General features: G+C 38.1%; 1 protein-coding gene across 1 annotated transcript; it reads left to right on the top strand.

Annotated features, from left to right (window-relative positions):
• The first annotated feature begins 13,030 nt into the window (after positions 1 to 13,030).
• METTL21C (methyltransferase 21C, AARS1 lysine) lies at positions 13,031 to 22,860 on the top strand. Its single transcript, XM_013954166.2, has 5 exons — positions 13,031 to 13,085; positions 17,512 to 17,712; positions 18,840 to 18,982; positions 22,076 to 22,193; positions 22,459 to 22,860. Exons 1-5 carry the CDS (start codon positions 13,031 to 13,033, stop codon positions 22,851 to 22,853), a joined length of 912 nt encoding a protein of 303 aa, XP_013809620.2. The 3' UTR covers positions 22,854 to 22,860.
• Positions 22,861 to 23,791: the final 931 nt, after the last annotated feature.

The raw sequence follows: 23,791 nt of genomic DNA, 5'->3' as shown, positions 1-23,791 counted from the left end.
CCTGTGTAGACACCTGAATTTAGATGTTCTCACCTGGAACCATATCTTCCCCCCCAGGATTAAGTGGTCTAAATACAGGCATCTCGTATAATCGTAGGCACTGCTGGGTCCCCTGCCTGGATGCCAGCTGCCACTCTGGAGCGAGGGTGTGTGTCTCCCAACTGTGCTGCATCTCCTCTGTCAGCCCTGTACTGTACAATTATTTTGGACCTGTTGAGGTGTCTCAGAGGGCATTAGGCACCTATATTTAGGCCACTGAATCCTATCCCTAGTGTCTTGATGATGGTTTGGAGGACACTCACAGTATGCTCAGTGCTGGTAACAGTCTGAATTTCCTCGGGAGAGGGCAAGCCAAAGTCCTTATTGATTTTGTTCAGAAGTTTTTTGCCACATCTGTTGGCTCTGGCGGTTTTGACTTCCAGCTCATCATGGTATGGATTCTCCATGCTGACTTTGTGTTATGAAAAGCATATTAGAGGCTGACACTGAGGTTTCCATTTTCTATCGTACAGCTCTCTGATATGGTGATCCTATTAAAGTAATATGAGCTGTGCTCTCTTACGCTAATGGTGTCGAACATGGATTTCCCAAATGTTTCTTATTAGTCAGATCTCTGCTGCTATGTTTTTGTAGTCTCACTGCTGGCTCAGTCCTCCATCCATCATACAGGTTTGTGATTTGATTAAACTTGCTTCTAAAAGACTATTGCTGAGTAAATTATGCCAAACTGTGAGCCGTACTTCATTTTGAGCTGCACCTTTCCACGTAACTGTACTAACTCCAGGTATCTGGAATACAATTTGTGGTCAGAGTGGCATTCCGTTTCCTACTTGTACTGAAGACTCCTCCTTTGGACACCCTGGCTCTCATAGCAACATGCATATTAGACAGAGACATATCCCAGGACCTCTTTTCAATTAATCAGGAAAGAGTTACGAATTTTACTTTGATATCCTGTGATTTGAAATTCTTTTTTGATATCAGCCTTGGCTTTGCATAGTGGCATCATGTGCACTAATAGTCTGAATAATTCCCATAACATTTAGCATTGAAGTGCATAGGCATTTTCTGCTGGCTTTTTCAGGTGAGAATGAGCTTTAACTTCTCTGCACAGTATTAAAGGGCTAAGGACAGCAGGCAGCGAGAGAAATCTTGACCTGAACTGGAGCTATGACAGGAAGGGTTAAGCTAAAGAACATAACGAGGAGCATCCCTAACTGGAGGAGGAAAGCATGAATGTTTCACCATACTTAATCGTTGCTTGCAGTATTTTCTCTGACTTTGAATTTCCAAGAGATTCACTTGGAAAATATACAAAAATTCTCTTATATAGGAAAAGAGTATACATACTCTTAAATACTCTTGTTTGTGAGCATGTCTTTCCGTTATGAGATAGTAATTCACTTAGTTCTGATCTCTTATTTTATCTCCCTGAGCAGGTGTAAGGATAACAAGCTCACTTCCAATAAGCTCTTAATGCCATGTTGCCGTTTCATGTCAGATGAGGGATAAAAGGAAATCTTGGTGCTGAGATGATGAATGCTTTCCATTGTCAGTTCCAAATACAATCATGTGAGCAATACAGGAGAGTAAAGATGACAACTAAAGTCAGACTGATTTGGGTAAACCTGTTATTTGAGAACCCTGAATCCCACTCCAGCTGTTTCAAAAATGGAAGCTTTAAATTAACAGTTCACACAGTCACAGACAATAAACAGTTCAAGTATTTTTGTATTTGCAGATAAATTTGAACCTATCTTCTGGCTCACTAAAATAATCTTTTAACTTAAAGGGAAAAATTCTGCTCCCCATTTGCCACCTTTCAACCTCAGCTCACCATATATAAGCCAAAGGAGTCCACAGAATCAAAATTCAGAAGTGTCATTGGAGAGATTAAAAAAAAAAAAAGAACAATTTTAGTGCAAGCCAGGAGTGTAAGAGCAACCACAGGAACACCCTGCATATGTGCAGGATTTCCGGAACAGGAAATTGTCTTTCCCTTGTACTCATTTTTGTTAAACCAAATCACAGGTTATCATTGGTTGGGGATGAAAGAAATAGCAACTCCTTTAGACAGAGAATCCTTTATTTGGTGTTTCATAAAGTATTTGTAGCTATAGTAAGACTCTTGTTAAGTATTCCTTTCCCCTTCTGGTTGTAGAAACACGATCAGGGACAGAAGGGGTTATACACAGACTGCACAAGGATACGGATGCCTCCAAAGCCCTAGATATGAGTCCACACCATCCTCACTCCCTCGCTGTCTTCAGTTTCTCTCCAATACTGAACTGTCTGTGCTCAGCACATACTTGTCTTCTAGTGGGCTGAGTGTGTTCAGAGTATTAATATTGAATTTCTTTGTTGGTGAAGCTTAAATATAGGCTTCAGAAATGAAAACACCATATATTACCTGAGGCCAATCAGGGTGTTCCCTGAAATGCATACAGTTCTCCCTGTCAGTGCAAATTATTAACAAATGCCTAAATAAGGTACTGCCCAAGGAGGGCAGAAACAAGCCATTCCTATCTCTAGCCTAGGGAGTTGGCAGAGAAGCAGCAATGTGTGAACATGGCTGTGCTCCTTCTTCCTCACCAATGGCTATTTAACATTGCAGGATCCGGTCTGCAAGGACTGAAAGAACTGTGACAAGTGTTTTTGTGATACTTCTCTTAGCACATGGCATGAACATTATGCTGCCTTCTGACACACCTGGGCTAGGATTAAAGTCTTCAGTAAAGTGCAGGCACACCTGGTTGCTCTCTGCCTCCTGAAACCAACAGATATGGGAGGAAGCATCAGGCTTCCAGCAATAGCTTTACTGACAGGGACATGCAGAGTCCAGCACCGACCACATTGTAGTCTGAGTGATAAATCAGTGGTTCCCTCAAGCAACTCCATCCCTGAAACTGAACAACAGGAGACTGCAATGATTGCTGTGTGAGGCATGGATAAAGCCACCTTAACTGAAATTAATATACCCACTGGATATATACTGGATATATGTTAATATACTGAATACACCCACAGTAATTAATGTTTTAAAAATAATGTATTTAAAAGCAACTATTACCATATAGGGTTATGTAGGTTACAAGTACACATTTTGTAATAAAATTGGGCCATATTAATTACAACTCTGGATACTTGGTAGTCACTTGGTAGTGACTCTACCACTAATCACGTTCTTTAGAAGAGCTAAATTGCAGAACAGGTGATAACCAAAACCAGAATAAGACAGTTATTCTTCTAATGGAATTTCAAAACTTGTGAGGTGGATTATTGCATAGGAAAACACTTGGTATATAGCATCCACAATAACCGTTTCCACTGGAAACGGCTAGAGAGGATACATTTGTAATACATTTCAGTATTTGACCAGGAAGGGAAAGAGAAATAACATGAAAGGATCCAATGATGTAAGTGCACACAGTGTTCTTACGGAGACACATGAATAAAAACTTCCTATTAGAAAGTTCATTAGTGCAGTGACACAAGAGAGGATCACCCTCCTCTAAATACGCTCATCCTACCGCGTGAGCAGTAGGATGAACCTTACACCCTAACACTCATGTGGAGAAAGGCAGCTTGCCTGCCAACTCTAACAAGTTTGCAAACAAGCTACGTTAGAGCTGTGGACAGAGAAGAGGATGAGTAAGAAAAACAAAAATGGGTTTGTAACACCAGATGTAATTGCCTGAGATTGCTACTGTTGTAATGCTGGATTATCTATCCTATGCTCTGTAGCAGGATACTGTTACTACTGACATTCATTTCACTTGATAATTTCTTACACAGCATATCCACCACCTCTCAACATCTGTCTGCACTGAAATACTATAATGATGTTCAGTAAACAGTTTTTAAAAATATTTTTCTCTTTTCCCAAGTAGGCTGGTATACTCACTTAAAAAAGAAATAGGTCAGGTTCTCTAAGTAGGTAAATGTGATTGCCGTTTATCTGAATACCTAGCTGCTAGGCTTTTTTTGTTGTTTTTTTTGTTTGTTTGTTTGTTTGTTTTTTGAATCCCAGCTGCAAATGAGAGCATAGTTAGCTTCAAATAAAGACAATGGCATTTTCTGAAAAGCTGTTTTCTATTGATTTCTCTAGGAAAGGACACGCAGCAATGCTATTCACGGCGAGCTACAGCACTCCCCTCACTGGGGGTTGCTTCCCCTTCTCTCACAGCGAGCCATGATCCTGCCACAAGGGCCTCTCACATGCTTCTCTGGCCCAGAGCAGCTCCCAGTTTCTAAGGATACATTTTCAATCATGGCTGCAGAACATTGTATCCAAAGCCATGTTCTGTCCGGACTTCCCACCCCATCAATTTCTGTAGCTGCTGGGAGGGTGAGAAAGGGGGGTGGGGGGGGGAGTGGGAATGAGCTTTAGCACTCTAAATAGAGGGCAGGCTCTTTCTCGGCTGCTTAAGTGTCAGTTCCTAATGAAGCAGACACCGGAGAACTTTTAAAGGTTGCACTAGAGTGTTTAGCAGGCTCTTCCCAAACCCACTCACGTCAGCCAGGGATGCGGGGGGGGGGGGGGGGGGGGAGGGAGGGGATTCAAACACACTGAATGGTTATGAGTCATCAATCAGTGTGCATAGCTAAAACATCGCTTACATGTATTTTTGCTTTGCTTTTCCTTAAAGTTTTCTGTGACCTCTCTAAGCAAAACTCACCTAATCACTGAACCAGTATGTGAATACTGTGAATGGAAAGTGATCTCTGAAGATCTTGCCATCTGCAGAAAGCAATGGATTCCATGTCATTAGAACTGAGCCACCAATATTCAGTTTGGGACTGCTTCATCCTCAGAGGGGAGCGTGCAAACAGAACATTTTTTGGGCCTAAAACTCACTTAAAATTCATGAAACAATCCATTTTCTTTTGGGTGGTGCTTGTGGGGAACACTTTTAGCTTTGCAATAATAGTCATCCCAAAATACTTTTTCCAAATAACCTTACAAAAGCTGCCAGACAAAGCTTTCATAGCTTTAAGTATTAGTGGTACTTTCCAGATAACGTAATTCTGCTTTCTCTGGGCCATTCCTAACATATCATACACATGCTGCATTACTGCAGAAGTAACATGACAAGAAAAGGTTGCCAAGATCATCTAAATCCCTGAAGCCATGCTCCTGGGACTTTTTTCTTCTCACCTCTGCAAAACACATTGATATGATGGGTGAAGCTCAGTAAATACAGTAAGATTCAAGTGTCCTTCTGATAACAAGTGCCCGAAGTCTCTTTACTCCCTTCCCTTCAAACAGCCAAACTTTAGTTTATATCCCCCAAAGCCAATAAAACTCAATTTGTACTTCTGTAGACCAAAACAGGAACTATTTCTGCAGTCCTAAAGAAATTAGGAAAGGTAATTTGCCAGCAGCCCCCTTTCTAGTGAGCTAGGAAGGGCTTGACTATGATTTCTGATTGACAGAAAAAGATAGATGTTTGTTAAATACCAAATTTTAATCTTTTTAGGCTTTCGTAGAGCTAAGTCAACATCCTGTTCCTACTTAAGAGACAGCCAGTAGAGCTAAGCCTGTGAAACAGATGCACAGCAAGATACAACGTGCAAATCAGCACTGAATTTACAACCCATTTATAGGTCTGGACAGCAGTTACAAAGAAATGATGATAGATCTGGGAGGTTAATAGGTTTTCTAAAACAAATGTTAATATCGACTCAGGATTAAATTCTGCAATTCTTACTTGGACAGAGCTGCTGATGCTGCAAGTTTCTTCCTGTGGTACAGAACAACATAATGACTGAAGCAGTAAGGGAAGCGCTGACAAGGTGCTCTCAGCAGTTTCCTTTTGACTTTAAAACATATTGCACACACATGTTCGTTATATTTCTTGTACACTGAGGAAGTCCATGTGAAACTGAATGCTTCAAGCTATCCCTTTTGTACCAAAATGCACTATACAAATGCAAAAAAGCATAATAGGATATCTTAAATTTGTTGCCACCCAGGACAAAAATTTTCACTTTGGTTTCACTAATATCATCAGGCTAGACTAATCCAGGCACAGAACTGCTATAGAATTGCATACACAAGAGAGTGAGACATTTTATTGCCCTTTGAATTTGTACAGTTCAAGCTCTACCAAGGTCAGGTTTGTTAAAAAAAACATTACTTTAAGGTGTCTGCCAAGTCAATAGTGACTTCCATCTTCCATCTGATGCTTTTTAATAGTGTCAGGTTGCTTCTAATAATAATCTGCAGAGTCTAATTTCCAAATACCTAACTCCTGTTGCAAAAACTAATTGCTTAATTGCAATGTTGCTTGAGCTGCTCATTAGTTGTTCTTCTGAAATTACTTAAAATTCACTTTTTATCTTCCTTCTAAAGAAATGCTAGGTTTTTCACAAGTGAAGGAGTTGCAAGGAAGACATTTTGCATGCATATTGTTAACCAGACCTTGCATGCTTGTTACTCAGCCATTTAGTCATTTCTTACCACAACAAATTTCTCTGTGACTTCAGCAGCTCTGCCTGAATAAGAACTTGCAGAGTTTAATCCTAGGCAAATATTATTACAACAGAGGATGACTAAGTGTCCCATAAAAAAGGCTGTTAAAAAGCCCTCCCAGTTTCATCCCTGTGATGTTAACTATAGTGTGTTAACTATAATCAGTGAAGTATCTAACATTGTGAATGGTGTGTCCATCTTAAACACGGCCAGTTTTAGTTCTTCATTTATGCATATAATAACCAGTCCTACAAAGAAAAAGTCAAGGTAGCCCCGCTGTAAAACTTCCAGTTCAGTAAATTAAGACCATCACAGTCTTTGCTCCATAAAAAGCTCCATGGAATTAGTTCAAGATCTCTTTCCTTGCCATAAGGAAAAAATAGCAGATGGCACCGAGTCCTCCTCTGAGCAACCAGCTGAGAAATAGCATAGGGAAACTGAAAGGTAAGACAATATCCTATGGCAGGGTACAGAGCTCCTTAGTGAAGAGTTAAAATTCTTCCCAAGCCTGAGAGAGTTCAGATCTAAATAGAAGGTTCAACTTTAACGAGTTCTTTCCCCAGGGAGCCATGGATCTCCAAACAGGCTGGGCTTAGGGAGAATAAATAGATGCGAAAGAGGTGGCGCTAAAGGAAAAAAGCTACCACTATAAAAAGAGTGCCACCCAAACACGGAGGAGGCAGCAGAAAGGACTAAGAATAACAAGGCAATTCAAACTAAACAGTCCCTTGAAGGCAGATGCCTACAGATTTTGAAAAATTCACTGTACAAGATTTGGAGACATCACTGTAACTCATTGCCAAGAGCAACAGGAGTGCATGGCTTTATAATAAAATAGGAGCTCATCAGCTGCAAAAAAAATATTAAAAAAAAAAAATCTACAGGTGTGTTTATTTTCTCTGCTATCAATTCTGCGAACACAAGAATAAAGGATCTGGTTCACCAGTGGCTTCAGGCAGCCAGAGGCTCTGACTAGATGTTCTTTCCCATGTGCAGCTGGGCCAGGAGATGTTGTGCCTCCCTGTTGCCTCTCCCTGGTGCCTTCACTGCCTCCCCACTGCAGTTTTACTGTTTTGACCGATCTCCTCATGCAAGTGTGTTGAATCAAAATGATCTGTAATTAGTTTACATAATAGGTCTTTGCTATTTAAGAAGTCTAGTTCATTTTGATAAAAATGGATTAGGAGGCAACTGCAGGAGTGGTTGAGATAGGAGAGCATAATAACTTTCAACAGAGACCAATGCCCAGCAGCTACAGGCTGGTGCAGGGGAACCTCTCACTGGTGCCGATATTTGTATCATTCGCTTACGCCTAAAGTGAGCTCTAAAGCTGGGCAATGCTCTCAGGAGAAGTGACTGAGAACAGTTTACGAGGTCTCTTCGTTAACTTCCCTCTGCCAGCGACCATTCCCACTGCAGCAAAGCCATATGCAAGGGACTGTGAGCACTCCTACTCTATTTCAGTGCCAAATCAGATGGGTTAATACAAACTACTTTGCCTTGAAACAGAAGAGCTAAGTGTTAAGAGCAAGCAAAGGGGCAATACTGGCAGTAGATGTCAACGTCTTAAATCAGTGCAATGAATTTATGACCACAGCTGAAATCAGACCTCCATGTTCTCTCTGTGCAAACTCACCTGGGGACTCCGCACACTCGCCTGGCCCTGCGCTCACATACTGTCCTCTCACACCTCCCATTTGCACTCCAGTTTTGAACTAAAGCAGCTGCATATGTGAACATAAAGGAGTTCAGGATGGAACAACCTGCATGCAAAGGAGGCAATAGAAGACAAGACAAGACGACAAGAAGCATGTAGAAGCTGGATGAAAACCTCTAGGACAAGGAAATTACTAGAAAGTGAAACTCTGGTGCTTCTGGTATTAGAGTGCTTGTTTAAGTCACACTTGGGGGCTTGCCACTTAAAGGCAAGTGAATGCAGGTTGTACTCAGACCACCCACGGCCAAATTTTGACTCTGCTCCCTCTCTTGCTCTTCCTTTGACGCAGAAGAATGCTTGTGTAACAGCGAAGAGATCACACAGACCGACGCAGAAGGTACAAAACACATCTAGGAACAAGGCTCTTCAGCCTAATGAAGAGCAGCAGAGGAGGGTTAGAAGAATATGGAAAGAGACAGCCAATTTAGTCACGTTGCCCAACATACTGGTTCTTGCAGTGAGCCTAAGTGATCTAGCGCTGATTTCCCCAACAGTTTTGTTAGTGAGCTACAGCACTTTCTCTTCCAATGAAAGGTGGTAGAGGCATTGAACATGTGGCTAACGGCAGTCAGGAGCCAACACGCAGGGGCAGCCTGGTGCTCCTCCCCTCACTGTAAAAGGCTGGAAGATTCGTTGGGCTGCTTTCTTCATTCTTTCTAGCTCTAGAGAATATGAAGATCCCCTATATGGTAACAAAATTTGAAAGAATTACTTACCTGACAATACTCTGCTTTACTCTCTTCTTTGAGGTATCATTCATTTTCTGCACAAATAAGGTTAGGCCTAATTAAATTAAAATGCAATATTAAATCAATTAAAAATATGAAAAGGAAACAACTTTTTGTCCTGTTGTTTTGGACAGCAATCTGCATTTCATAGACACACAGATGATAGGAGAAATTTTTAAGGAAATAAATATGAGCAGATATTTTCTCTGGGTTATAGATTTGTCTTTGATGAGTTAGCCTATGAGTATGTTTGGCAATGCTATGAAACGGGAAAAACAAAAACAAAACTTTTTATAAAACAGCCCTTTTTTGGGATCCTGCTGTATAATTGCAAACACTTCTGCTCTCCCAATAAGATGAGCATTTTTATATGGAGATTAGGCAGATCATATGGTTATTTATGTAAGATACCATTGGAAAAACTGGCCAATCCACACAAAAGCAAGTTCCCAAAGCAGTTGATTTCTGAGTGCTGTATTTTAGGTATCCAACAAATCATGGGAGATGGAAGGTGGCAGGACTGGTAACAGGGCCTAGGGCCTTCGATATCAGGGTCAAGAATTCAGACAAACACTTGAAATTGTATTTCTTCAGAACTCTACTGCAATCAAAAGAAATGTATTGAGAGCCTTTATATAAGCCATATCCACCTATCCCCAATAAGGAAGCCACTCATCTCAGCCAGCTGACTGAAAGAAGGCCTGTACCAAGGATAAAACTTTTTCACTTTAAAAACAATGGGCTTGGTCTGGGGGTCACATTCTGTGTTGCTCTGCACCTTTGGCTGACACTGATTAGGAAGGCCAGCAGTATTTATCTTTAAGCATTGGTGACTGTAAGCTGGAGATTCATCCCATAGCTGTAGGAATGGAAAAGCAACACTGAAGATGCTAACCTAGCACAATTTTCACCTTACAGTTGTTTAACTTCAACAAACAGCACAAGCCCTGTCAACACCATGTTCAAAACATTTAGCTGGCTGCTGATGGCAGCAAAGAAGTCCTGCAATCTGGAGAATGCAAACATGCTTTCTACATCCAGAAAAGTTCAACAGATCCCTACAGCAATAAAGAACAGAATCTATTCTAGACCTGGGAGTCCATCATCTCCTCTTCAGTCATTCAACGGGCCACCAAACAGGACCAGCAAATCCTGCAGAAGGTCTGAGACCCTGAATGTTTGACTCAAAGACTTCTTGAGTCACACACTGCAAGCAAGAGACACACTTTGAACTCCTACAGTGATATAACAATGTTCCTGTTTTATTCTTTCCTTATAAAACCCAATATTCCCTTTACCTTTTTGATTTCTGATGTGCTTTGGAAAGATATTTTTATATAGTTGTCTCTAGTGCCCTTAGTCATCACTTAGGAAAGTGATGGCACTTAAGTTAGAGCCAGTCCCTCTATATTACATAATACTCGTCAACACTGAATTTCATTTATCATTTTATTACCTGTCATATAGCGTCAGGATCCTTTTGGAATTCTCCAGCTTAGTTTCTTTTTCACTGTCCTGAATTATACATTATTGGCACCACACAATTTTCTGCGCTTGCCATATCTTTTAGGAATATGCTTGATAGCACAGCTCCCTACGGGACTTAATTACATTGCAAACCTGACCACTGCCCTTCTTTTTGCTTTTAACTGGTTATTAAAACAAAAGATAACTTCCTTTCCTATCCCAGCAAAGCATAGTTTCTTTAAGAATCTTTAGTGAGTGATCTTATTAAAAGCTTGTAAAAATCAGGTACGTTATATTAACTGGAGGACTCTGATCTACATGTTTGTTGGCACTTTTAAAGATTTGAAACATTCTTCTTCCTTTTCCACACTGTGCCATATTTATCAGCTAACACCAACACTATTGTTCCTATCAGTTTGCCTAGCACAGATGTCAGACTTACTGGCCCATTGCTCCCTAGAGCCCTCCAGCAGCCCTTTAAAAATATGCAATTTATACAATTTATACAGAAAGAAATGCATACAATTTCCTGTGCTCTGGTATAGAGGCTGCTTTAAACGGTGGGTACCATACCCTGGTTAGTAGCGGGTAATTACCATCAGTGGTCCTGGTGACTTGTGACGCTTCATTTTATTGTTCCAAAATCTTCTACTATCATTTCAGTTTGAGACAGTTGATGTGATTTGTCCTTATAATAACATTCAGACATATGAATATTGTGAGGTGGGAAATTCCTTTGTTTGCTGTAACTTTGTCCTCTTTTGGCACAAATCTGGCAGGCTTCTTATGTGCTCAGAGAAGGCCTTACTAATATTTTCATACTTATTCTTCATAACCTTCTAAGGTCTTAGGGATTTTACATCTTGCTTCCATTTTATGTAAACAGTAACAAGTTAAACAATAGAGGTACTTTTGTTTTAAATTTACATCAATTTTAACCTATAATATAGTATAATTAAATATAGTTCTAATCTGCCTATATTCTGAGGAAGATACTACTGCTGAGCTTGGTGAGAGGCAGAGCTGGGAAGAATACTCCTCTCTGCTTTCCTGGTAGTTTGATAGCACTAAAATGGAAAAGAAAAAAAAATACCAACTAGGTTTCATATAACCAAAATTCAAAAAAAAAAAAAGCCACATAACACATAGTAAAAATAAATACATTCTGAAAATATTTGAAGAATAGGTAGATTTACTTTGTCATATTCAGCAGCCTGTTGCATTTTTGTTTTCCACAAATGGTCCAGCTAGAAAAATTCACTCGAATGTTTACAGAAACGGAAAAGCTGACCAAATAATTTGAACATTTGTGGAACTGAATGTTGAGTTAATAACTGTAAACAGCCCTTTTACACCTAGAACTGAAGTGCTGTGCTTCCTCCAGCCTGTCTATTCACAGAAGCCTGGAGAAAATTTTAATTCCATAGAGCTATGCATCCAGCCAATACTCATTTTCAGTGTTAACCAAGAAATGCTTGAGGATGGACTGCAGCACAAAAAGCATTTATGGAAGTTATATAGTGAATATATTTTAACAACAACTATATTTCAGAACATCAGTGTTGCTTCCTTTATATTTTATAAACAAGAAAAGAAGCTGTATCTAAATTATTTACAAATAAGGTGCAACATAGTTCCTGCAATTGCTATCCTTTTTATTACTTACTCCACATGGTATATGTTGTGTAAGTCAGTTCCTTTGCTTTGATTTAAAAAATAAGTAATTTATGTTCAGCATCAATGACATTGCCAAAGCTCAGACAGAACTTTAACAATAGTACCAGTCTGAGCTACATTCATTCCCAATGACAAATCCAAAAAATGTGAGAGTCTGGAACATGACTACTGAAAAGATCATGCCAAAAAAAAAAAAAAAAAGAGCGCTATAACAATCATTCATATGGCAACATATCTACCCTGTTCTGTCTAATAACGGCCACTGACCTAGCTCAGGAACTGCTCGTTTTGACCGCTTGTGAAATCAGATAGGTCTGTGAAAAGCTTAAGGAGCACAAGCAGTATTTAAGACACGAACTTAATATAATAATATTTTAATATTTGGTCCCAAGTATCAAAAAATGGTCTTTTAAATATTAAATTTTGGAGAAAGAAGAAACTGGTGCACGTTTGAATGAGAATCCAAATGTCTCATATACTTGGTATGACTACTAGAGACACCCAGTGGCTAATGTGTGAAATACATAGCAGTAAGGAGAGGAGGAAAAGGCTTATTTTTTCTTTATCATTCTGGAAGAGATATTACCAAGGTTTAAATGTTGTGCATCCAAAGATACAAATGCTAATGAACAGAGTTAAAATTTACTGTTTACTCCCTCCTATTTCTACTGTCAGTTGTCAACTGTCAGCTATCAACTTCAGTTGCTCATTAATTAGTAAGGGGGATCTAAACTTTAAGACTTTCAAAGTCCTCTTTAAAATTTTCTACTAACTACTTGAATTTCTTTCTAAAGAATCTTTTCCAAGAAGAAAAAGGAGAGGACAGAAGGGCAGCAAAGTGGTTAATACGAATAATTCTCAATTTCTTAAAATGCATGAAGTATCTGCATTGTGTTTTATCTCCAGTTTCTGCAATATCCGCTAGTGCTTTAAAATGAGTAAGTAATCGGATTTTCATATGGAACCATGATCATCATGTTTATACTGCCTCCTTTAGTAGATAATAACGTAGTTCCTACAGGTGCGGCCTGCACTCCAGATCATGAGAAAGCTGTTATTTCCTCAAGCCCTGGCAGTTCCCCGTATTCTTCGTGACTCTCTGCTGGGGAGGTACCAGAGCCTCCCCAACCAAAAGATCAGAGGGGCGAGCAAGACCTGACCTTTCCCTGGCAGGAGGCTCTTCAGGGCCCCATGAACTTTCCTCCGAGTTTGGGCTACTGCCAAGTGGCCACACACGTTGTTTATGTGCTAATTTGCCCACGTTAAGTAGCTCATTTGGGTCAGGACTGCAGATAGTAATATGAAGACAGGGAACAGCTAATCTTCCAAAAATGGAACGAGCACTTAAAAGAATCTGAGATTTTATTTCTGAGGTTGGTACACTTGGGACTTTAAAGTCTAAGAGCAGTTTCTTTCCGTATTGCAAATGTGAAAGAGTTTAGTGTAACACAGTAAGTTCTTAGAGTGCTGCCTGGTAATGCTACTCTAAATAGACTGCAATCCTACTGGCTGGAGCAGAGAATTATTCCTTCCAGGTGCATGCTTGTATAAAAACCTCTGGCGTGTGCATCCTCCTGCAGGGAATTTTCAACGTCCACTGTCACAACAGGTAACTACGCAATTGTTTGACTAACATAGTTTGTATTTTCTATTAACTAACAAAGGAAATCCATTTATCTGAATTCTTAGATTTCAAGTTCCCTGAGTTAGCCAATGAATTTAAGTATGCCTAATTACTGAGGGACAGCGATGTTTCATAAGGAGTGACTGTCATTGCTATTTTTCAGTATTCAGATGCATTTACCTTGTGGACTCAAACATCATATAGCTTTAATATAGTGATTTTCCTAGCACTAACATTTCCTTTATTTCCTAGCATTTATATTCATATATATATATTTACATAAATACGTATATATGTAATTTTACTTCGTGCATGAGAACAGAAGCAAATCGCATGAGCTCTAAGAAAGTCATGTTTGTGCAGAGCACGCTGAGCCCCAACACACAAAGAACACGCTGCAACTGCATTTCCCATGTGAGCAAATGGAAGTGGCTCTTGTCCAAGTAATTCGGACTGAAACAGCCCATGCCATATAGCTTTGTGTGAAGCTGAGATAACACGTTTCAGCAGAGATGTGCTTACAACCGAAGATCAAGTGACGCAGTATTGCTCACTAACCTATTTTTTTTTTCCTGCCATGCAGCTAGATTTGAAAAGCTCTTCCCAAACTACGGATTTTGTAAGATTTGAGGCAGAAAGTTTATTCCTATGGAGGTTAAACTGTTACCTTAAGGCTTATAATCTTACAGTTCCCTCTTCAATATTTTATTGCCTTACTAATTACATGTGACATTGTCAAAGAGAAAATTTTGTGAAATACTCTCTCTTTTTAGGTTCTGAAGAAATCAAATACTTTTTTTTTTTTAAAAAAAGTTCTTTTGTTCATAAGATGTTAAGATTATTAATGAAGTCAATACTAGCTTAAAACCTTGGAAGCCACAGAACTTAAGATAATCATTTCCCTTCAGGATTACTTTGCAAAGAAATCAGCTGCTAACATACAGAAACAGCCAACATTTTCTAAGGCAACAGCTTTGGTTGCGTTTTTTTTTTTTTTTTTTTTTTAATCAAAATGCTTTTAAAGGTTTAACATTTTCATTGCAATGTGGACCAGAATAATGTCAAAATGGTAAAAAAAGGACAGTATTTATGATTCTAATAGCACAGAAACAACTTCACCATATTACACATAGGGTATATAATAATGAAAACACTGCCTACTTGCAACTAGCTTACTCAATAGTGACTTGTGTCTGTAGTTACAAGGTACAGTCTTAAAACAGTAAAATAAAAATGTGCATCACTAAGACAGACACACTAATATACTTGAATTCTCAAAGACTAAATTTGTCCTAGAGTGTGCAGCTGGAAAAACCATTCATTTTTGCATCAGTTTATGAAATATATTATTAATATTTATGGCAGTAGACTTGCTTCTTTTATGTTTTTAAAGAAACAACTTTATTTTACAAAAGCTACGTGGACAAAAAGATAAAATTATTGATGACATTACTACAGCACTTAGAAGCCCAAGCCCAGTGTGTTAGTGATGTACAAATGCAGAGTGAAAACAATCTTTACCTTCCAAAAATTCCCATCTAAGAACTCAGGCAACTGACAGATACAAGGATCATACGAGTCTCATCACAGTATCAGTAACCACTGCAGGTGTTTTTTTAGACCTCCTGACCATTTTAAAAGGGTTTTAATAAAAAAAGACTGTCTTTAGGAATATTTAAACAGACCTTCCTTTAGAAGACCTTAAAGGGCAAAATAAGAGAAGGCATAAAAATTTTATTTTGAAAATGTAACATGGCTATTTTAAACTAGAAATCAATCTGTCTGTACTGAATGAATGATAACAGAGTATATTTCATGATCAGACAAGCAATTATATTAGGTATTTTGCTGACAGTAGAAAATAATTTACTGCAAGTCCTTAACAGTCCTTAACAAATTTATATTTACTAGAGCTGGTTTCTAACATTTTTGTGGTGTTCACTGCTGTACACAGCTAACTGAAATTTTGACCTGCTGCTGTGAGAACTAATTTAAGCATGAAAAAAGACAGTAAGGATCACTTTCTACTAATTCTGACAAGTTTAATAGCTTACTCATTAAACAAGTCTTTCTGGTTTCTGCATAAAAGGGTACTGGATAATGCAAAGTTTCCATTCGCTTTCTTTTTTCAAGATTAGGCTTGCACTTAAATAGAGGAGATGTCAGGCTACATGAGCCTTACCACAGTAAAAAAGCCTTTGAAAATGTAGTTATTTGTATATTTAAATATAACATTTTCAGAAGACTGGGTCTTCAAGTAATTTTTTTCTGGCTGTAACAATTACCAGTTCTTGCAGATTCTTCTCTTCAGATTATGCACCTTGTCAAATACACAAGGGTTAATATCTTTTCCCACAGATTTCCTAAAACATTAAAACACAGGCAGGTTTTAGTTCTAGCTTCAGACATGAAGAAGAAGCATTGCTGAGAACTCAGAGTATACTTTTGAAAATGAGAGATTATTTGGGAACCACTTGTTCTTTTAAGAAGGCAGAACTCTTTCACAAGTGGGGAGAAAAGGGGGGGGAAGAAAAAAGGGGGGGGAAGAAAAAAGGGGGGGGAAGAAAAAAGGGGGGGAAGAAAAAAGGGGGGGAAGAAAAAAGGGGGGGGAAGAAAAAAGGGGGGGGAAGAAAAAAGGGGGGGGAAGAAAAAAGGGGGGGGAAGAAAAAAAAAAGGATGCATTCATTCATGTGCCAGGAAACTGGCAGCTGTGGCATTATGTTCAGTCTCTTGCCTCCCACATCATCCCTTGAATTATACACAAAGCCTGCTAGCTAGATGGAGGCCCTCTGGAAAAAAAAAAATCTGCAGAGATCAATTTACTTTAAAACTTTACTTTTAAACACACAGTACAAAACTGCTGTGCCATAATCGTGATCAAATGCAGGGCTGCACACCACACTCTGGGAGTTAAAACACAAATCCTGCCCTTGCCAATAAACAGAGCAGCCATAAGGAATATATCAGGTATCAGTAAAACTGCAATAGTGTCAATATCATGTGTGCAAATAAATCACCCACGCCAGTCAGCAGTTACTAAGGTCTTTAAAAAAAAACTACCTCCAGGCATTGCTTCATCTCCTGGACTTGGCCAAGCCTCTTCCCCTTGCAGTCGGACGTCTAGAGCAGCCTCCTGTGGTATGATGCAGCCCAAGTTATACAACACCATCTGCAGCATATATGGCTGGATAGATTATACGATCCTGCACTCTCAAGAACTAACAGCATAAAGGCAAATTACAGATAAAAACTTAGCACCACTGTCTTACCACCATGGTAAGAGGGGAGAGTGAATTTGTACAGCCTTTGGCCAGAGGAAGTCAAGAACCAGGGTTTTTCTTTATTTATATTTTCATATACACACACCAAAACAAAAAAAACACAGCAAGTACTGGCTGTAGCCAGTTAACCAGCTTTACCACTAGAAAGCTGAGTCCTGAGGCTCTTTGGGAAAAATGGTTGTTTATACAGACAAAAAACAAAAAAACATAGACACTACAAGCCAGTTCATCTTTCTCAGTTGTTGCTTCAACCCCGTGAAAGTTAGATCACTTTTCAGACTGAATAGCACCATCAATTTGGTGATATCAGGGTAAAGTTTTTGTTGTCCACATAGTGAAATGAAATGCAGCAAAACAGCTGGAGTTTACTAAGAAGCGGCTGCAACTGTTTCCAGAGGATTAGGTAGGTTACCTCTTATCACAGCTTCCTGTCTCTTCAAACTATCAATTAAAAAAAAAAAAAGAGAGAGAAAAAAAAGAAAAATATTCTCACTTTTTTTCCTCCTTATAATCACGTCTCATGCAAAGTGAGTGTCCTTAAGCTTTTACAACACTAACTTTTTTCGCCTTCCATTTCAGCTCTCTTGCTATGATCTCCACACAGCAGCCACCATTCCCCAGCAAAATTCAAAGAGTAATGGACTGCAAAACTGAGAAAAAAGAAACCTGTGAAGAGCAATATGACTCTGAAAACTGCACTCACAGCTCTGAGCGGGCATCATCAACAGCAGAATCCAACTCAGGTTTAATCCAATTTAAATACTGCAATTGCTACAGCATGCTAATATTTCATAGCTGCTCCTTAGTTTACAAATATTAAATTTTCTTTTTGGTGATCTCTATTTTCCCACCATTTCCTCATATGTTTTTATTTATTATCAGGTCCAAAAGTACTCCACCTTCATAGTTAAGATATATGTTAAAAAAGACCTCTGCTTTTTATTTAGACATCTAAAGATTATTTCTCAATTACAATCAGAGGTACGATTACAATATGCATTGATTGGGCCGGCACTGTTGAAGTTGTAGCATTACAAATTTCAGCACAAGCTAAATTGCTCAGACACCTATCAAAGCTCCTAGGCCAGCATCAGTCAAAATCCATGCAAGCCAGAGCTAAATTAACTAATATTCTGACACACTGATACATCACACGAGTTGAAGTGTCAATTTTTTCTCTTGTTTTGTGGAGGAAGGGAGGATGACGATGATGATGAAGAGATTCAGAACAGCCTCCAGTTAGAAGGTCCCAGAACATTTGTATGGGATCAGTACTTCTTCTTGTTCTGTCCAGAACGCTGCAGTTACATTTCAAAGCTTCTAAGAAGCTACAGTAAGATATCATACTGATAATAAGGATTTGCAAACCCTCATCTTAGGTAACAAATTCAAAATACAGAGAAACATTTTCTAGTATCACATGGGAAACACAAAATTTCCAACAGAATAAATTTCCCACAAACGAAAATGACAGTACACCTGTACATGCCTATACAGGCATAGTATAAACTATGGCATATCCCAAACTAAGATAACTTGGGTCTGAAAGTCTTATAGCCTTATTAGCAGAGTTATATATTTGAGTTAGTAGATCCTTCTAAAAAGGCTTATTTCTATCTGTAAATTGCCCACATAAACATTCAGAACAGCAGGAAAGGACCACCAGTCCCTTGACTCCCCAGGCAGCCAGACTGTCCACCTTGAACAGCAACTCATCTTGAGGCCAAAGACCTGACAGCTTTTCCAGTGACCGTTCCTATGTACTATATTCACAAAGTATATAGATATATATTTTCAACCTTTTAACAAGTCACACAATGAAACGCACGTGTTCATGCATATAAAACAGATATCATCTTTTCTCCCACAGACTCACCAGTGACTCTCCAAATACTACAGAACTGGGTTCCCAAAGTTTCCCACTACTTTGACAAAGAACACTATACTTATGCAGGCCATCAGATTGTCATTCAAGAATCAATAGAACACTTTGGAGCAGTGGTATGGCCTGGTGTAAGTATTCAATAAGGCATGCAGAAAGCTGACACAACAGAAAAGTAAATCATGACAGTGGCGTACAAATATTAAAGAAATTTTTTAGATCATACTTCTGACAGAGGTTTCCCTGTGCAGAATGAACTTGTGAAGTACTTTAGCAGAAAGCTCTGACTAATGCTAATTTGACATTTTGTGCCAAAAGAACTCTAGTATATCAGTGAACAAAATGTAAATCCTTTTCAAAATCACGTGCTCCTTTCCGCTTAAAGGCCTAAAAAAACCCCAACCTGCTACTTGCTGAACATGTAAATTGAATTCAGACATTAAAAAAAAAAAATAAGAAAGGAAAAATCAGGAAGAAGTGTTCAGCTTCTTTTGCGTCTCCAATCAGTCACTGCTGGAGCACAAACAATCAGCAATGGAAAAAAGGCTAAAGAAAAAAAATTATGAAAGTGATTAAATAAAGGAGTTTAAAAACAAAAAATTATGCTTCTTTAAAAGAACAAGCTGGAATAATTCTAATGCAGAATGTGCAACCAGAACAGCTTCCTCTGTTCCATTTTCACTTTGGAAATTTATTACCAGTGAACGTTATTGTGAGAATTACACCAGACTCCGAAGGAGCCAAATCTTCTTTAATTGTACTGGAAAGGAGGAAACTGAACACCAGGTTCACCTGATGAAGCTCTGAAAGGCAGTCAATACAAAACAAAATACAAAGTGTTTAAATGAGAGTATATAGGAGTCTCTTCAGAATTTTGTGAATGTTTCATCACATGTGGAGGAAAGCACTCTTCTCCATCCCAGCAGAAGCAGAAAACAGGTAGTTGCTGAGGGGATTCTTAACTTGCTTTTCCCAGCACTGTGGAGCAAGTGATTAACTCTTTAATAGTATTACTAAAGTAATATTACTGCAGGTGTACTCTATCCAAGAATACAGATAGGACAAGATGAAGAATAGTACTACACATTCCAGACACTTGGCCCTTTTGACAATCCTTAAGAGCTGTTATGTACCAACAGCAGGCTGGATAGAATCTGAAGTGTTCACACCCATGCTCTTATGTTTGTTTATTAGAACACCTTCTTCTAATACAGAGAATCAGAAAAGTCTAACACCATCCAATAAACCTGCTTCCCAATAATTTTTCTTTGCCCACAGTCCGTTAAATTTATGATGACTGGACAAAGGACATCTATTTATTTAAGAATAGTCAATTTATTGAGGATCTTTATACAAAAAAATTATCACAATGACTACCAAGTTCTCTGGTCATCCTGAGGTTCAAGGATTTTTGTATCCCCCCCCCCCCCCACAGAGTTTATAAGAAAATTGTGCCAGGTGGCAGAAGTAATGACAGAGTTTTATCATGAAAGGGAGAATTAGTCAGCATTGTCTCAGAAAGGAGAAGATCATGCACTGGTCTTGCATATTTTGCCATGTGAAAAACATGTTATTGGGACTACTTTCCTTGTTGGATGAGACTGTATACCTTCTGTGTATACCTTTAAAAAAAAAATTAGGTATTGATACTGTTTTCTTCTATGGTTTTATTCCATATTTTCTATGTATAGAGTTTCCGTATGAAAGCAACAGAATAATAATATAAGGACAGCTACGTTACCCTAAGTGATCCATACATAATCAGTTTGTTAGTGGATAAATCTTGCTCACCGTCCAATTTGATTACATCAAGTTCTACAGCTATGACTACTCCAATCCGACAGCTCAAGAAACCATAAAAACAACTTTAAGTTAAAAGGAAAAAAAATAAAATCAGTTTTGCTATTTTCAGAACTGAAGATAACTTAAGGAAGGAATTTTCATTACGTAGCTTCAGGCTTCTAATCTGAACATTTAAGTGAAGATCTGGACTCTTTTTATGCAGGATGACCACTTCTGAATAGGCAATTGGCAATTCAGTATTGGGAATTTACATGCCTGAAGTTGGATATATGCCTACAAAGACAGAGAATGTGAATTCCCCAATATAAGCATATTAACTATTTTAAAGTCTTTAAAGACTTTTAAAGTCTTTATATGGAAAACTGTACAGTACTTGCAAACAGGTCTTGTCCAGTCCTCGTTTCTCCCACTTGTAAAAACACAATTTTATGTGGACTCAAAAATACACCTTTGAGGGAGAAGAAGCTCAAATGATGGAGATATAAAAATTAACATTTCAGAATTTTTCAGATCCAGAACATTCACTGAGAAAGTTCACAGAAGATGGCAGCCTATTTCAAAACAGTAAAGAAAAAGAAAGAAGAAGCGTATGGGCTGGTGAAACAATATTTTATTTTGAAATGTCAGATCATCAGTTCTCAAATTCAATAGGTGCCAGAATGCAGATAACAAATGTTTCCAAGAAAACCTAGAGGGTGCACAGTTGGACTGGTAATTCATTAGTTGCCAGCTTTCTTAGAGCAGGTGCTCAGTGCTGCATTATGAAAAGCACAAGAGTTAAAACAGTAACCGTACTACAGTTCTTGAGAAGAAAAAGCAGGAACTTAGTTTCTTCAGCATCTGTTTATATTGTTTATAAACAGCCAATTTATGTTCTACTGATAAGATCTTTACAAAGAACTGATAAGCACTTCTCCTGTTCCCTTACGCTGAGGTAAAAACTTAAGTTTATTCTATTACCAATAGACAAGTGTTGAGTACCTTAATATCTTGGTAAATACCAATTTAACGCTTCCTTTTCATACATATTTTAACATCCCCTGCCAAAATCAGTTTTCAAAAAGTCTCTGCTGAACCCTGAACCTACTTTATGAATAATAAATCATAAGATTGCTTTTTGAATATCATTAAACCTCATTTGCTGTGTTGACTGTGTACAGCCCAAGCACTATCTTAAGTTGTCAGAGGAATCAAGAAGCATATAGAAAAGTGTAGCAAATCCATATCCCACAAAACCTAAAAAATGAAAATAAGCTGTTTAAAAAAATATTTTGCCCCCTCCCAAAAAGACATCTTGTTTCTTCCCATATGATGGTTTCATGTTACAGCCGTCAGTGTTTTCCACTGTATAAAAAATATTAAATGAATTTTTGTGCAGCTTACCTAATTGATGCCTCTTTGGGTATGTGTTAACTTTTTAGGCACTGGCTTTATCTCAGTATCTGGAATCAAATCAAGAACGATTCAACCTCAAAGACAAAAAAGTTTTGGAAATTGGTGCTGGAACAGGCTTAGTTTCTATTGTGGCCTGCATCTTGGGTTAGTAAATTCCAATTCCTTTTGGATTTCTTGTGAAAGATGACCTAGATCTACTAATGCCATTTTAAGACAATGAAGCAACAGCTGAAATTAAGACTTGGTTTTCTGTCACTTTTTAAAATGAAAGTTATCATAAAATACGGTTCTGTTAAGAACGTAATTACCCTAATTATTGATGGGGGGGAAAGCGGCAGGAAGTTATATAGGTATACGTTCCTATGTCCATACATATCTCTGAATTAAAACAAGTTCATTTTTTCTTTAGGCGCTTATGTTACAGCTACAGATTTGCCTGAAGTTCTTGAAAATCTCTCATTTAATATTTCAAAAAATACACGAAACATGAATACGCACAAACCTGAAGTGAGAAAACTGGTATGGGGAGAAAGCCTGAATGAAGACTTTCCTATATCAACTTACCGTTATGATTTCATTCTGGCAACTGATGTTGTATACCATCACACAGCTCTGGAACCCCTGCTAGCAACGATGGCATATTTTTGTCAGCCAGGGACAGTATTATTATGGGCAAATAAATTCAGATTCAGTACAGACTATGAATTTCTGGAAAAAGTTTGCAATATATTCAACACAACCATTCTAGCAGAATTTCCAGAATCAAATGTCAAGCTGCTTAAAGCCACAATGAGAAAAAATTGAAGAGAGAACAATTACTAACTTTGATTTAATGGCAGCACCTTGCAGCTTGGAATGTCTTGTAGCATTATAACACACTCTGTGCATTTATGTTTGTACAGTTGTATCAGTTTTCCATTACAAAATATGAAAAAAAGGCAAGACAGATTATATACTAGTGTCTTGAGTTCATACATATAATCTGTTCAAACAGACCAACTTCACACCATTGAAGGGACAATGTTAGTAGCGACAGTTAGTGGTGAGGCATTATCAGAAAGCACTATCTTCTGGGCTGCAGTGAACTTCTGATATGTGTAAGGTGGTTTTTTTTCAACAGGTTTCATTTATGTACTCTTGGAGAAACCAAGACAGTTTTCAGCTTTATTATTTGTTTTTATTAATTATAAAATTTTTTTAAAGTATCAGAGTGCACATGGTGTTTTTTGATCTTCAGTTTTGCACATTTATTCTGCTGTGTTTTACATTTTTAACATTATTAAACATATATGTATAGCTTTATAATACCTGATTAAGATTTAACTGTCTGGCACTTTTATACACGTATCAGCCTGTCCTGATACTCAACTTCACATAGATTTTTGAGTTTGCCTGAAATCACTCCAAAATGAAGATATACAAGAGCACCTATGCATCAGCAATTCTGAATTACACATTGTGACCGTTTGAGAGGTTGAATTTTTCTTTAAAAAAAATGTAAACTCTTGCAAACAATGCAGGTAATGATATCCCATTACTACAGTCTAATAAATAAGATTTTAGCTACGCTTGATGTAGCTTTAAGGCCTTCATACAATTGAAAATGAAATTAAGATTAAACATGTTAAAATTGTTTACTGTAAAAAATACAGAGCTTTTACAGGTTTGCAGTTAAAATTAACAGTTAAGAACCTAACTTGCATGCAATAAGCCTTCTCAGCCTAATTCCAAATCCTTGGTGT

This window comes from Apteryx mantelli, chromosome 1 (genome assembly GCF_036417845.1).
Source record: "Apteryx mantelli isolate bAptMan1 chromosome 1, bAptMan1.hap1, whole genome shotgun sequence".
Lineage (NCBI taxonomy): Eukaryota > Metazoa > Chordata > Aves > Apterygiformes > Apterygidae > Apteryx > Apteryx mantelli.
Note: the sequence above shows the minus strand (reverse complement) of the source record. Positions and strands in the feature narration are given on the sequence as shown.